The sequence below is a fragment of the Nomia melanderi genome, chromosome 10 (genome assembly GCF_051020985.1).
Source record: "Nomia melanderi isolate GNS246 chromosome 10, iyNomMela1, whole genome shotgun sequence".
NCBI lineage: Eukaryota > Metazoa > Arthropoda > Insecta > Hymenoptera > Halictidae > Nomia > Nomia melanderi.
In genome coordinates this window covers 10014332-10030839 of record NC_135008.1, presented here as the reverse complement: position 1 = coordinate 10030839, position 16508 = coordinate 10014332, and the positions used below count along the sequence as shown (strand labels likewise).

The 16508-nt window shown below is 33.0% G+C and overlaps 1 protein-coding gene across 2 annotated transcripts; it reads right to left on the bottom strand.

The window, feature by feature from the left end:
* Positions 1-700: 700 nt before the first annotated feature.
* On the bottom strand, positions 701-15956 carry LOC116429796 (endoglucanase E-4). Of its 2 annotated transcripts, none has more exons than XM_031983132.2 (7): positions 15437-15956; positions 12339-12705; positions 5556-5793; positions 4670-4948; positions 2971-3311; positions 1808-2057; positions 701-1046 (listed from the first exon to the last, which is right to left on the bottom strand). In XM_031983132.2, the coding sequence occupies exons 2-7, from the start codon at positions 12366-12368 to the stop codon at positions 760-762; spliced, it is 1425 nt and encodes a 474-aa protein (XP_031838992.1). In that variant the 5' UTR covers positions 12369-12705; positions 15437-15956; the 3' UTR covers positions 701-759. The 2 variants fall into 2 exon arrangements, with proteins under 2 accessions (XP_031838992.1, XP_031838990.1); XM_031983130.2 differs by having other exon boundaries at positions 15579-15956.
* Between the last annotated feature and the right edge of the window lie 552 nt (positions 15957-16508).

Sequence of the window (16508 nt, the reverse complement as noted above, 5' to 3'; positions counted from 1 at the left end):
AATAAAAATATACAATGTGAAAGAAAACATAATTATTTCACGTTGAATACAATTCAGGAACAGGGAAACTCGATTCTGTACATTCGCTCGAGAATGTGTTTTTCTCCCTAGAAACACTCAATAGTTTCTAATGAAACAAAGAAAACATTCTTTGAAACTAAGTTAACGAGAAATGGTACGTAGATTGAGGAATAAAACTGTTTCATTTCAATATTTCACGTATTGATGAGTTACATGAAGCTCAACATTAAATATCAAACTTTATAATTTTGCTGTATCAAACGAAGTGTCGGCTGAGAGCTGCCTCAGAAGTTCGAAGGATTAATAATTTCAAAGATTTCCGTGTAAAATTGTACAAAACGATGCCTCCAGTTTCTATCTCACCAAATCTAAACTGAACCTCATTTAAACTCTATTCTGCACACTCGTATCTATTACAATTCATTACTAACTATTCAATCAAACTAATAGCTTCTGTTACATGTAATGTTTTTACTATAACCTTCTGATAAATTATTTAGTAATACAAAATTGCGTAATATTTTGTTCGCCTCCGTTCATGGAACACATTCGCACGATCTGATCCTCGATCAAGTTGCGTCGGTATATCTGTAGATCACGCAATCGGCATCCTTATTTCTAACAAAACGAGATCTATATATTACAGTGCTGTTTCACGCGTAAAAAAGAAACGCTCGTAGAAAAAAGAAAGAAGCAACTGCTCGTTCGTAGTTACAACATTTACAGTGTGACCGATCGTTAAGTCGTGCTTTTGACCCGCAATTGCAAGAGTCCGGCTAGCGCGCTAGTGAAACCAGCGTTATAGTCCAATGTGACTTCAGTGTACACGTAATCTTCTCGATGATCGTGGAACTTATCCGCCTCGTCGGGTCCGGAAACCAAGGCCCCGTATAAAATTTGCGGATTTGGAGCATTCTTGTCAAATTCAGGCCATCCGCAGGCTGCTGGTCTGTCAGGGCAAGACGAGGCTGCATGATGAGGCTGCTTTGGTGGATTTCGACCCCATCCGATCACATAGCTCCTTCCTAATTAAAGAAAACGGTTCATTTAACGATCAATTCTAATTAACTTATGGCCCTGACGTGTCGGTTCTTTTACAGAATAGATTAATAAAATTATTCATCTATTAATTGAATGAATAGATTATTATAGGTTAATCATTAACCCTTAACACTATTACTACCAGATGGGTCAACACTATCGATTCCTGATTTCTTTCTTTACAGTTCCTAAAAAGGTACATATGCTTCTTTGAGAAAGGATTAAAGAAGTTGATTTAGTACTATCAAAACTGAAATAGAAATCAATTGCATCTTAATAAACACACGTTTACAGTTTTTATAAAGGAATTATGAAAAATCAGTTTAAGTTTGCCACTGTATCGTTAAGAATTAAATTGTTTTCTTAAGTTAGAGGCATCTTCTGGTCTAGGCACGTCTTGTTGGAATAACTTTTTGAATTTCTTGTTTTTATTAATAAGATGATTGATATTGAATAAGAATATTCAAAAACATAAGTAACTAGATAATATTGTAAGAGCTGCGATGCCAAATCATTAATAATTATCCTTAACACCATTTATCTTTGTCATAAAAGAATAATACTCATATATGCTAATAATGCTATAACATGGCTAATAATAATAATGCTAATAACGTGGCAAATTATTTGCCAGAATAGTAGTACGTAAAATGCTAAAAGTTCTCATAACAGTGGAACTGTTAAAATAATTGGATCGTTAAGGTGTCCTTACAATTTTTACAGCACCATTTGATCAAAAGCTTACCGCCGCCACCCAGCATATAATAAATTTGTTGCTCGGCAAATTCACGATATTCCTGAGGATTGCCGATACCGGGAGAGTCGGCCGCCTCCAGGCAAACGAACGCCACGTTCGCCGCATGGCACAAAGTACCGAATTTGTCGATATAGAGCAAACCCTTCGGCGTACGTTTTTGCTGGCGCACCGAGAAGTCGCAAAAAGCGCGTGCTGCATTCTGATATTCCATTTGTCCTGTTAATTGAGCCAACAGGACCTGTAACAGGCAAGAAATTGTACCCACTGCTTATATTCGCCTCTCCCCTTCTTATTTTTATTTGTTCTATACAAAATTTTCTTCTTCTTAATTTATTCTATTCTTCCTTAAATTTCTTTGCGCTCCGTGCGATCTAATTCTTGCCTCTTTTCTCATTGTATCAAAGTGTTTGACGAAACTATCGTAGAACCATGGTTTCCGTAACCTTCCAACTTTACTGCCGTATACTATTCAAACTTCTAACCAGTAACATAAGTATTGATAACGTAGTGTCGTCACATTCGCGACCACCGTAGACCGTGGCTTTCTTGCAATTGTTTCGCGTGATAGGTTATTTATATAATTATTATAGATTTAGAACATAGTAACTAAACTAAACGAAGCATTTTACGTAAATATATAAATGTTTGGCTATATCAAAATACCATATATGACATATGTGTGATATTTTGATATAGTCAAAGCGACAATAGGATATCTTATCCGCTGATTATATGTTAACATCATTATAGCAATGGTAATCAATAGGGTCACACATACATGACGCGTGGTCGTGAATGCGTTGAATTTGTCCACATTTATTGTTAACACGTTGAATGCTATGGGGTCACCGGTGACCCTGAATCAAATTGAATTACTATAGTTCACTGAAGTAAATGATGATCATTTGAAAATGTTTCTATATTGTAAATAATGCTACCTAATGTGGTGACATTCAGTTAGATGAACGTGCAATTATAATAATGCAGTTCAATCGGATGATTTAATATTTTATTATTTCTATTTTGTATATTGTAAATTTAAACAATTCTTGTAATTGATCAGTGAAGTAGTAAGAAGACGCCTTATCGATCTAACGAAGAATGTTTTATTAATTACTGTTGATGTTTCGCTCGATCGCGGTTAAGCTCACCTGGACTCCAGCGACCTTCTTATTATAAAAGAATTCATTTGGCCTCTCTTTGAGATGGAAATGTTGGTAATAATCCTCAGCATCCTCGAGATACATCGTTTCGTTCGTTGCTTTGAAAAGCCAGGCAGCTGCCCAGGCCAATTCATCGCCATAATCGGTGCTCTCGTAATATTGAGCTGCTCCGCGAATCGCTTCGTGATAAAGTCCTCGATATCTGCTCGCGAATCTGTACAATTCTTTGGCGTGCTTTAAACATTCTGCACTGTACTCGGGATCGTGGTTGTGAAAAACAATACTCGATGCGGCGAGGGCAGCCGCTGTTTCTCCCGCCAAGTCGGAGCCTAAACAGTTCCAGAAAATTTACGATTAAACTGGAGATCTTCGATTCTACTGACATTTTCCAGAAAATCAATAGAAAAGTTAGAATTAGACAACTTATATTGGAAACTTGGAATTAGAACTGGAACGTTAGAAAAATAGGATTACCGTGAAAAATAGGTTTTGTTAAAAAATACTATAAACAACAGTATGCTGTGGAAAATACTGTGAATAATAGTATATTAAATATTCTTAAATTAATGAAATTTTAAAAATCCCTGAGGTACGGTCTTCCCAAATAGGAATACCCTTTCAATCTCGATGGAAAAGTAAAAGTGGCGAAAATGTGTAACGCAGAGAAAGTCGAATGTGTCGCTCGGGAGTTCTTGGATATCGGCTGCTTATATAATGGTAAACGTGAAATTTGGATGCACGCGATGTGCAGGTGTCCAGTAATTCCAGTTTATGATTTCTGCAGTGACCTACGAAGACGATGGTCGTCACAACACCTACGTTATGCTACATTACATATTAGAATTAGAAGTATCGCATCAAATAAGCGAAATAATTTTCGGAATTAATAATTCTATTTGCATTCAACAACAAATATCAACAGAGACTAGAAGGAACGTCCTTAATAACTTTCATAAGGAGTGCATACCGATCATATTAAATACTTGGTAGTTCTAGTATTTCTTGGTAGTTATTTCATTTTAATGTATAAGTGTTATTATTTCTGGAACTGTTTGTTATTTAAAAAAATGTATCAAATGGCATTTTTGTTTCGTTTTGGAATGACAATAATTTGGTACACTTAAATACATAGTTATACGTATATACACGTATGTACATAGTTTGTCTCTAGATCAACATGTGTAGGAGATATATAAAGGTCACCACTAGTTTCTGAAGCATAAACATGTAATTTGTGTTGCATCAATCAACATTCTTTGCGAAAAAGTATTAAGCAACGTTAAAATAAAATGTATTTGACACATTTTTCAAATGACAAATGGTTCTAAAAGTAATCGCATTTATAGAATTAAATAGGACATTCTATATATGAATCGTTCAGAAGCCAATGCGGTCAAGTCGATTTTTTGATATTTTCTGATTTTTGTAAATTTTACTGGAATAAATAATATTCTTTTTAGTTATTAAAGGATTTACTTGTTTCTTCGTCTTTTTCTAGATCAAAAAGTCTTCCTTTTTGTAACTTATGAATGTATTATATAATAATTTCAGAAGCCATTACATTAATTTCCACAATTTTTGTTTCCTGGACTTAACCGCATTGGCTTCTGAATGACTCATATGCAGATATGAATGTGCCCCTTTGTTGTCGACTAAATCACCGATTGAATAATTTATTTCATTATACCAGGATGTTCTGGATCGATCTTGTACGCAGGTCTGCTGGTATTCAATTCTTCCGGTCTTCCCCAGAACGTGTGATCAAGCGAGAAGTCTCCGACTTGCCCATAAAGAACGTATTCGCTAACGTGACACTTGATGAAATAGTCGGTAGCCCATTTAATAGCTTCACGAAGTTCATCCAGTTGTCCGGCTGCGTTGTACGCTTCTGACCAGCTGACTGCGCCCCAGGCTAATAGTGTTGTCGTCGAGGCCATTGTGAATCCGAATTTCACAAAATCACCAGCTAGAAAAAAGTATATAAATACTATCGTTTACAAGGGTCCTGAAAACCAAAGAAATGATCAAATTCTTAAACTGAAAATCAGAATTATTTCTACTTCCGACAATTCCTCTTGCCCCCTGTTAACTTAACTAGTACATTAGCAAACATAATTGATTACACTGATACTTAAAAGTGTCTTTTGATGTGTATTTTTAATAGAGTATTTAAAATAATATGTCATTGGAGAGAAAACGTCAAAAAAAGAGTATAGATAGTTGCAACTTTCGGTTTAATCATTTCCAGGCCAAATTGAATTATATTACAATGCAGAAGGATAAAAACTGAAGTATAAACACTGATTTTTCCAGACAAATCAATCTACGCAGAATTTAATAGCACTCGGTCAAATATAACGCGAATGAAGAAGTTATTTCTATAATATAAACGATGACAGAATACATGTACGTTTTGATGGTGATATGGAACACGTAGTATTTTGAAATTCAGAAATTGCATATATGTAAGAAAGGAACGTTAGATATTCCTGAAAAGTGAATTGACTTTACTGTTTGTGTAGACAATTGCTTCACAGAGAAAAATTGAATGTTACGTTTTACGTAGTAATTACCATCGTAATAACCTCCAGTCAGATCTTCACCGTTTAAACCATGATCGTTCAGCGCCGAGTCCTTTCTCCATGGGATTCTATTGTTCTTTGGTAATTTTCCTGATCGTTGTGCTTCGTAAAATAACAGCGAAAGCTCCAAGACCCGGGCGTAGTCATTCTCGTCCTCGATAGGTTTCACATAGTACGTTGGGTTTGAATTTATAACGTCGATCAATGCAATAGACGTTATAATCGCAGTCTGCAATAGTTTCATGTTTGCGCAAATTCAAATCGATTAATCGGTTATGTAAGGACTGTGCATTCGATGTGTTTACAAAGTACACGTGTGTGCAACATACAATGCATGCATGCTTAGCGAAGATTTCGTAAGATTTATTTTCCACCTGCATCTTACAACGGTTTCAATGGGACAAAATATGTTTCCATTTCTATCGAATAATTTAGAAAAATAAGCGTAATTTATTTATGCTAATAATAGTATTGGGTCATTTCATAAATAATGCAGTTTCTTGCATCTTTTATTTTTAAATAAGATAAAAGAAACTTGTTCCATTTAAAACATATTCTCCTTCATTACCTATTGATAATGAATTAATCGTTAAACATAATAAATAAAACGATTACAATGAATATATTAATGTTTAAAAATAAAAGAAGTATAGAAAATATATTTACGAAGTGACTAAATAAAATGAAATATTTTACGATCGATATAGTACAATTTCATTTGCGTTGTAGCTCTATTTTTGTAAAAGATCGTATAATTTCATTAATAAAAATTTAATGCAGAAACGGATGTCCCGTATCAAGATGAGGTGAACATATAAGATCGAAAATTATTAACAGAGTACTGTATTAACGCTTAATCAGTCGATCGAGTAAAAATATCCGCTTGAAAAACTTACGTAAACGGTCAGACGACTATTAATATCCGTTTAGACTTTATTGTAGATGGAAGTCATTTATAAGTTATTCATCGTAACACTAATCAATTTCTTTATCAATTTACATATTCGACCATAGTATCTTTTATTAAATATCACAAAAAATTAATAAATACGAAAGTTACAGCAAAATTCATAGTTCACTTCTTTCTGCAAACTTACAAACTATCGTCAGTCGTCAACGAAGGTTCTGTCATTTAACTACTGGCTAGTGAGGCGTCAAGTAATTATTTCCCGAATAACATTCATTTGTTCAGATTCCATTGTCCATTTTCATATCTCGTAACTAGAAGTACAGATTCTCGTCAAGTTTATTGAATTAAGAAAATAGAGCGATACATTGTTGACACGTGAGACGATATAATAAACTCGTAAAGTACTGATCTATCCGCAACGCACGTATCCTAAAGGCTACGTGACGGATTTCAGCAAAGGCCGTCTAACAGCCGAGAACTAAACTTTCGGTATGACGTTAGCAAGTCGATGGAAAATCTCTTGATACGAAGCCACTCCTCGTTCCGTTTCAATCGCGAGAATATCTTCAACTTATACTGTTCGCAGGAGTTTCGAGAAGAAATTGTGAACTGCTTTGGGTTTCAGAGGAACGAAAGTAATATGTTGCTGCTGGAGAAACCGCTTCCTACTGTATTCATACGGGAGCGAGTTCTCAAGGCATATTATTAACGATGCACATATCAGGTACGTGTATTAATGAATAAGTGGTCTTCTTTTAGAAAATTTAATGTCTGTTGTTAAGGGCATTACTTTGGAGGACAATTTTTATTAAGGCTATACTACGAAGTGTAGAATGTAAATTACATGGTCATTTCACGCAGAAAATTATAGACCTTTTAATTGAGATACTAAATAATTCTGTGTCAATAATATCAGCGGGATTGTTATAGAATTTTGATTATTAATTATGAAATTGCTTTGTAATTTTATTCAGAAAATAGTAGATATTCCTGGTTCGGTGTTTTCGAATTTAGATACATCATATGAACGTTTAAAAGGGAATTCTAATGGACATTGACGGAAATAGAAAAAGGAGTTCCGATTTAGTCAATTGGTTTGATTAACTTATAGACAGAAATTATTAGCTTGAAGATCAAGGCTTTCCTTCACTAGAAATTAAAATATTAATTGCAAGTGATCTATAGTATATTCGACTAGAATAAATAGAAACAAGTACTCATACAATATTAACTTCTTTGTGCTGTAACTTAACCTCATTTTTTGAAGTTTTGTAAATTCAATGCTGAAACGTTTAATTAGTCCTCTACGTACATAATGTCTTCAAATTCTACTTTTCACTTTATGCAGTTAATCACTTTCGCAAACGAATGGCTTGTACTATGTTGAACTATGTTTAAATCAGTTAATTTTTAAACTAGGTTCATAAATATGGTACGATCCATTCATTTGCCAAGATGATTAACCCTATACAATGAAAAGTAGAAGAATTCGACGAAATTATGTATATAATGTAGTAATCAAGCGTTTCAGCATTAAAATTCACAAATATTCAACTATTTAATCGATTTTCACATAGTTAACATTATTTTCTCATAACGGTATAAAACGAAATTCCGTTCTCCAACGATACTAAAGAGGTACGTGGAGTTTGGAACCACGTTCGGAAATTCTTCTTTGCCCAAGCATTGTACGTCTGTTCCAGGAAATTCTCAAGGTTCGTCGACCACGTAATATCTGTGTGACAAACGCCAATACTTTCTGCAAATACGGCGCTTATTGTAAACTCGCGTCCCCGCGTTTTTACCACGGTGACGACAAATTTTGTCCACACGCTATTCACGAGCTAAAACTAAAGCAAAAGAATATAAACTCTGATATTTACGATGCTGCGTCGCTTTCATTAGAAATCCGCATATTTTCAGTGGCTTTATTCATCATAAGCTGCATTGCATAAATATATTTACATTTACGGTGACCATATTTCATTGAAGAGAGTGAAATGTAAATCAGAAATCATTTCACAATAAGAAAAAACAAATTACATTGATTCATTTCAGTAGAACCAAAAAGCTTATAACATTTAGTGTAAAATATAATAAACGATACAATATAATGACTAAACAGAGTTTTAAATGATCATACTTTATAATTCTTAATTTTAGATATTAAAAAATAGATCAAGTAAATACCTTTGATGAAATAATTATTTAATGTCAATCCAAAGATATTCTAATTTGAAATTTGAGTTTATTATAATATTATAATATAATATTCTAAATTGAAGTTTTAGTAAATTCGTTTTCTTTTTCTTAATCGCCAGTGAAGTTTGATTCTTTTAATCTTTATCTCTCCTTTTATTGTCATTTCAAGTATTACTAAATCCTTTTTTCCTACTTTTTAGAGATAATAAAGTTGGTTTCTTTGAATGTTTACCGACAATTTTATTGTCATCTTAAGTACTACTAAATTCTTCTTTCCTTCCTCTACAACTGAACGAAGTTTGATTCTTTTGATCTCAATCCTTCAGTTCACTTCAAGATCAAAAGTGATAGCTTAATCTCTTATTTTTATGCCCTTCGTAATAAGTATTTCCATTTGCGAATGTAATACCGTTCGAAGGCCTGTCTAAGCAGACAATAAGAATGCAGACTTGCGTGATGGTAATACACGTTTGCCCATAAGACTTGGGACCGGAAGTTGATGTCCCGGCCGTTACGTCCGGCCACACAAATGAATTTATGGACGTCAAACTCGGGGATTCGCGACAATCAAACCTGGAGAGATATGATTCTCTGACAAGCTATCATCACGCGAGAAATCGATATTATTAACTGCAATTTCAGTTTATGTGTCGTAAATGATATCGATAATAAGAGCTTCGTGCCACATACTTATACAATTAAATGATCCGTCGAAGAAATTATATTTCGTTTACAAATTTTTATATGGTTGTAAAGAAAAAATCAAAATAATTCGTTGTCTTTTAATATATAATGGAATTTCATATTCTATAGTAGAATCTGTTTGATCAGAAAATAAGCCGGGTAATCGGGGCTCGAGAAGAAAATATGAAAAGCATATTTGCAAAGTAAAAACAGAATGTTTGTGTAACAGAAAGTGCGTTTCCTTTTACGATATGAAGTATCTATATCCATACAGTAACAGGAGAAAGTATTTATACACACCTACACGTATCCGTAAATTGGAAATTACTGGTTCTAATTGAAAATACGAACTTCCTTCAATGTGCCATTGTCATGAATATACTAATTAAGAGAGGGGTGACTTGAACAAGGGTGTATAATGAACTATTTTTTGAATTGTTTTTCCGTGGAATACAGTTTTCAAAATTATCGAGAACAATGATTTTTATATAGGATTTTATGTTTCTAATTAATAAATTACTGTTTGATTATTGAATAGAAAAACGGTGTACGTTATATCAGCTGTTTGTTTAATTAATACAGTGCACAATTAATAATTTTCACATTTTCCTCTAACTTTTATTGATCAACGCTGATTTTAATTTTAGTTATTGTAAATATGGCGACCTTCGTTAAAACGGGAATAAAATATAATATAAATAAAATACGAAACATATATTATGAGGAATACAAATTTAAAACTAAATATTTCATCATTAATTTAATGAAGCTTACTGATTATTTATTTATTCATTTATTATTACTTAATAGACTTAAATTATTTTATTTATGGAATTGAAAGATGGAGCGTCTGGGAACAAAAATAAAGAAATAGAAGAATTAATTGTGAATTAATAATGTGATGCATTTACAAAATTAAGTTCCCAAGCTTTTATTTTATAGTAGCTATTTTAAATAGTAGCGCAGACGAGTGAATTTCGTAAATACTAATTGATCATAACCCCGAATGAAAAATGACTTTAACTGACGTTACTAATCGAAAACGTATTTAATTTATTTAAACAAGGATATTACCCGACAAACATTTTACAGTTTGTAATGTACCTAATAGTAGTGCGTACGTGAACAAAGTGGTACGATGTTGTAACCTTGAATTATTATTCCGCGGATAATATTCATTTACGATTTGTAGAACTTTATAGAAGTTGAATTTACGGTTGAATGAAAAATCGATGACAGAGGAAAAGAGCTTCAGATATTTTGGTATGTGATATCACGTGTAGTGGTATGTATAAATTGCATCATGACTGAAATACGAATATCTATTCAACGATACGATGTCTCGCAACTTGCTTGATAAGCACGTAAGTTTCCGTAATGTTTGCAATGCAATATGAACACGAGTCCGACAAATCAATTCAACGTTCACACATACATTTCGCTTTGTTGAAATCGAACAAACAACAGATTTCGAAACTTTCATACTTCACTATCTATGTTTCCCAAAGTTGTTTCTTAAAGGGTATTCAAATTAACAAAATTTTAAAATATTATAATTCAATACTATGAAATTGATTTTTACATAATTAAGGATCGTATGGATTGGTGCAACGATAAGTGCGATTGCTTTGACTAATATAGAAACGTCGAAAACGTTTTCAAATTGTCTGCTAATTAAACAAACGCAGCTTGCAGTTAGTTATCTATTTTATAAACAAGGTAAATTAAATGAACATCAGTACCAGATAACCAAGGGGCAGTTGGGTATCTAGTAACAATGCTAATGAAATGTCAGGGCATTTTCCTAATGGATAGAGCGTGTTCTCGGAAACTACGGTTGATAGAATCATAATAGTAGCTTCATAAATAAATGTCTCACGGTGTAGCGATGAAAATAAATGAAATGTTTAAAGGGGTAAGCGATAAATAAAATAAATTCATGACAAAAGTGCTAACTATAGTACTTGAAAAGTATATTTATTAAATTAATAACGTGTCATTGAGTTGATTGTGTTTGGAATTTCGAATATCGTTGATACGTGTAATATCTAATATTTTGCGCTGCAATGAATTATTCTTATAAATTCTTGAAATCGTTCTTTCTATCAACTATAGAGAGGATGACTTTTACTGAGAAATTTATGTTTGAGAAGCAGTTGATTAAAATTTCAAAATAAAATAAAGACGACACGACGACGCATGAGTTGTTTGAAAATCACTTATAAAGAAATAATAGATTACTTTTTAATTATTGAATTATTATTTTCATTTTTCAATTTGGAAGAAGGGCCTATATGTTTCAGCCGTCCTCGAAAATTTATAAAATGTAACATAGACCCTTCTTGTAGACACCCATTTAATTATTAATTATACTAAGAATGACTACATACTTAAATTTTTTTATTTACAGTAAGCAACTAATACCAGACCACTAGTTTCGGTTCAGAGAAAAGCACACCACAACAGAACAGGTATACAAGCTAATTAATAAAATTATGTTTGCCCTTCAGAGTCAGAAATACTATAATAATATTATAGTATTATATAATAAAGAAATAATATAATTTTTCTCGACGTAGAAAAAGCGTTCGATAAGGTTTGGCACAACAGCTTACTAAAAACCATAAAACAGCAATTTCCGGATGCATTTTACCTATTATTAAGATCCTACTTAATCAGTTAACTACGTTCGACGAGTATACACGTTATCTTAAAATCAAAACGATACTAATCCTTTCAACGATGAATTATATTTTTTCAGATAAACATGTGGTTCTTTGTATTAATTCCCTAAATGCATTCCTCCTGGTTTGACGAGTACACATTCAATTTTTTTATTTTATCTCGCGGAGAATGAGAAATTTTTGAAACAAAATTCCACAGTTAACAGATTAAATAGCGCCGATGATAATCGAAAATCGTGAAGAGAAATGTGCAGCCATCGATGTGTTAATTTCAAAATATGTAAAATCTCTTACCGTGACGCAGGTGAACACGTGCAGCTCCATCCTCGGTGTTCCTCCACAACCACTTATGTGGGGACACGAATAGTTGTTAATCACCTTTTGGTCGTGTTTGTCAGAATCGGTTTGAGACACGTCTCGCGATGCATATCGATCGTTTACGTCCTCCTCTTCATCAACGTTTCACTGGGATCTGAAGCCTCTTCTTTAATCGCCGAACATTCATTTAATTCTTCTGTATTGTAAGCTCAGAGCTCTGCTGTAACTTGGTCAAGGCGGAAATTGAATTTCAATCTTCTTATTAAGTGTACTTCTTCCGGCGTTGTTTAAAATGAAACGACATCAATTCGTGGGAGTTCTCATTTTAGACGCTCTTCCGGCTCTGCGATATTTAACATTTAACTAATTAGTATTTCTAGGTTTACTAAGATTTATACGTTTATATGATGAAAAGTATGTTATTATTATAATAAAGATTATCATAGGAATAGGTACAACGTAATAAGATGAGATAATGATAATTGTTAAAGAAGGTTCTTTTTATGCTTCTTTCATAGAAATTGCAAATCAGTCTTCTTCAATCAAAAATTGTATCCTTCAATAAATTCCGCAAAATTCAAAATTTCACCGTTCAACTGTGAATACAACTATGAACACGAGTAAATTATAACCTTTCGTTTATTATAACTTTCTAGCCCCGAGCAAATTTTTCATATCGATTTCGAATCCATGGACCTATTGATGTTCAAAATTTTATATAAACTGGTTTTAGAAAATTCCACATGGATCTATAATTAGATGCTATGCATTTTTAGTCGTTTGAAAAGTCGAAGAACATTTGCATTTGTGTATTACTTTAATTTCACGATAAGAAAGAGGAACGTGTCTAAGAATTCGAATTGTCCTCGGTGTATGTTATTTGCATTCCATGAGGAATTTCTCGGTAAAACGATTGCGGAGATATCCAGGAAGTCGAGTGCGCAGGAAGTTTGGAAAGTGGACGTTCACTGTTGAGGTTGAATATTTTGTCTGAGACGGCTCTTGTCGGAGACGAATTGTTAAATAGTATCAACAAAAGTATGTGGAAACCTAACACCAGAAATTCTATTCCCGGCAGACTGTCGACGACAAAAGTGTTTTTTTTTCATATGAATTATCGTAACATTACTATAATTATTGTTATTATTGTGATTTTTTAATTATTATCATCTATTCACTTTTTGATAATAATAACCACGTCATATGTTTTAAGAATAATTAAAAAATAATTGACAGAAATACAATCAGAACAAGAAGTAGTTAATGAATAATTAAAAATAGTAACTTATCAAATAATATGATTATGGTAATAGAATAATGTCAACGAATTACAAGACAAATACTATATTTTCTATTTCTTTTCATGGAATTTTTTTCAATGACATATAATCGTTTTTAAACGTTGGAAATGTTTGATTTCCTTACACGATTTTAAGTTTTCCTGTCCTTATAATATTCTAATCGTTGTACATTTTGTGCAATAAATATTTCGATACTCCTGTACCACGTCTACAAAACGGAAATGGTAAAAAAAAATGTAGAATAGCCACAGGAAACGACAAAAGAACAGAAAGGAAAATCTGTAGGAAATTCGCAAATACTTTGACCGGTCAGATTGATCCGAATTGAAATAATGATAGGTTAGAAACTCTCTTTACGATAAATTATACAGTCATTATGGGTTGCCTTTCATCCGTCAGGAAAGTGTCAATCTTACTGGACATGCTTTCGTGACTTCGACTTAAGTACCTACTCAAATGGACGCATTCAATTTTCGAACGTATTAATGAACTCCAACTTTCCATGTCAAGGTATGCAGATTTTTGTAAATTACGTTAAGGTATTTGTCAAAATACTATGAAAACAAAGTGAGAATAAAACGAAACGTAATTCGATAAAGAGAGAGACATATTGCACGACAGTCAATAGAAATCTTAAAAACTAATGAAATAGTTATATCGAAAATATAAGTAATTTTGGGAAAGTAAGATTACGATATAAATTGGATCATCACTGAAAATAATAAAAAATAGTTAGTTTTATCGAAATAAACTTTGATCCAAATGATTGCTCAAATAAAATGTGTTGCGTTGTGTTCGTGTATAAACAAAATGTTATCTTAATTAATATTGTTTCAATAAGAATGCGTGTAATATTTAAATATCCGTCACCGTTTCTTTAAAGAAATATAAATATTGTGCCCATGCATCTAACTAATTAAAATTTATAGTGTTCATGACTATAAGTTGTTTTCGTCAAAGAATTTGTTGTATCGAGTGTTGTCGATTTATTTAGCTATCCTTCACGAATGATTCATCGAAACCATGCACACTGCATGTAAGAAATATGCATGAAAGATGCTTCGACGATCATCAAGTCGATACTTTCAATGCAGACGGACACTGCAGCAGTAGTTTTTATTGAATCATTTAGTGCGGGTTTAATTTAGAATATTAAACGTTTAAAAACAATTTAACGTTGCCTGAAACGAAAAAAAATATTTCTTGTTTCACTAAGTTATTAAACTATCGACTGAATTTACAATTTATCACACATTTGCATTCTTAAGCGAAGTGTAGTTTGCAATTCGAAAGTGAAACAAATTAATTTAAGATTGATTACAAGTATACATTATACGATGTACGGTCGTGGACTTTCCACAAAACTAACGAAATCAACAAATGTGCTGAAATTAACGAAAAAAATATTTACATGAAGCAACTCTTCGTTTTTCTCGTGAAACATTAATACTCGTAACAGACTCACTGTACATATTCATTAAAATAATAACTCCATTTAAAATGAAATAATCGTTTAATTATGGAAAAGCAGGGCTCTAATTAAACGATAAAATATTTTCTTCAATCAATTAATAATTTTGAATTAATTATAAATATTAAAGCTATAAATCATAATTAAACTATCAATTTTCCGTATCGATACTACATAGAGCAGCGTAAAATACAGTAAGGTAAAGTCTCAGTAAAAACTTGACCAGAACATTCCTTCATTTATCACATAAACGTTTCAATAGAAACAAATGAATGTCCGTTAAAATAATCTTTTTCACTTACAACGAATGTGTAGCGGATAATATTCAGGAACTTCAGGCAAACTTAAGATTGCTTGTAGATATCCAAAGTCTAATAATCGTTGCTCGAGTTTCTAGTTTAAAGTTGCCTTCGATGCGTCTTTCAGCAATTAAAGTCGACTTACCGTCCACATTATCGGAACTAATCCTCTTCGGCGCTGATACGAGCACTAGAGCACTACGGTATCGCGTCGATACACGCGTCTTCTTTGGCCGCGGAACAAATTATCCACTGCTTAACGTTGTACCAGCGGTAACTCACTCAAGCGCTGAAACACACCGCACGTTTCATAAGGTGAATGCACCATCAACCAGGAAATTTGTCCACGGGGTGATCTTAATAAATCACCGGCGGTGCCCGAGTCCCTGGCGTCGATCAAACAAACGGTTTAATTGATTCGCCGGCTGGATCGATTATGTGCTTCACCGACTGATTGACTTAGTGACTTACTGACTTACTGACTTACTGACTGACTGAGTGGCGAGTACAACTTGCCGGCGATTCCGACCAGCCAAAGGAAGAACAAGTGGGGAGGTAGGTGGGATAACTTCTCAGAGAACGAAAGTACTCGTCTCGCATTTAATTTACACGATCGTGTAATGGAAGAAATGCTTATGAACAGCTTAAGAATGAATAAAAAATATACATCAAATCAATGGATATTTGTTAAAAGTTGTATGCATTTTTATACGTTGTATGTGTGTGACGAAGACAATGCCATACGTTTAATTTAGATTCTTTAGAACGATCATTGGATGGAGGAACATTTCGGAAATATTTATTAGTTTATCGAAAATGCTTTCTAGAAAATACTGAGTAGTACTGGAATTGGAGAATTTTGTTGTTTTCGTTGTCTTTTAATGGAATGTTACCACGTAGTTTTGCGTTTTATAGGTAGTCATCAGTGGTATGGTCAATACTGAAAGATGATATTGACACGTTCACTGTCATTGGTGATCGAGGCTTCTAAATTGTCTGAGAACAATTGTAATAAGAAAGTTGATGTCGAATAAAAATATTTAGTGATATAAGTAGCTAGATAATAGTGTAATAT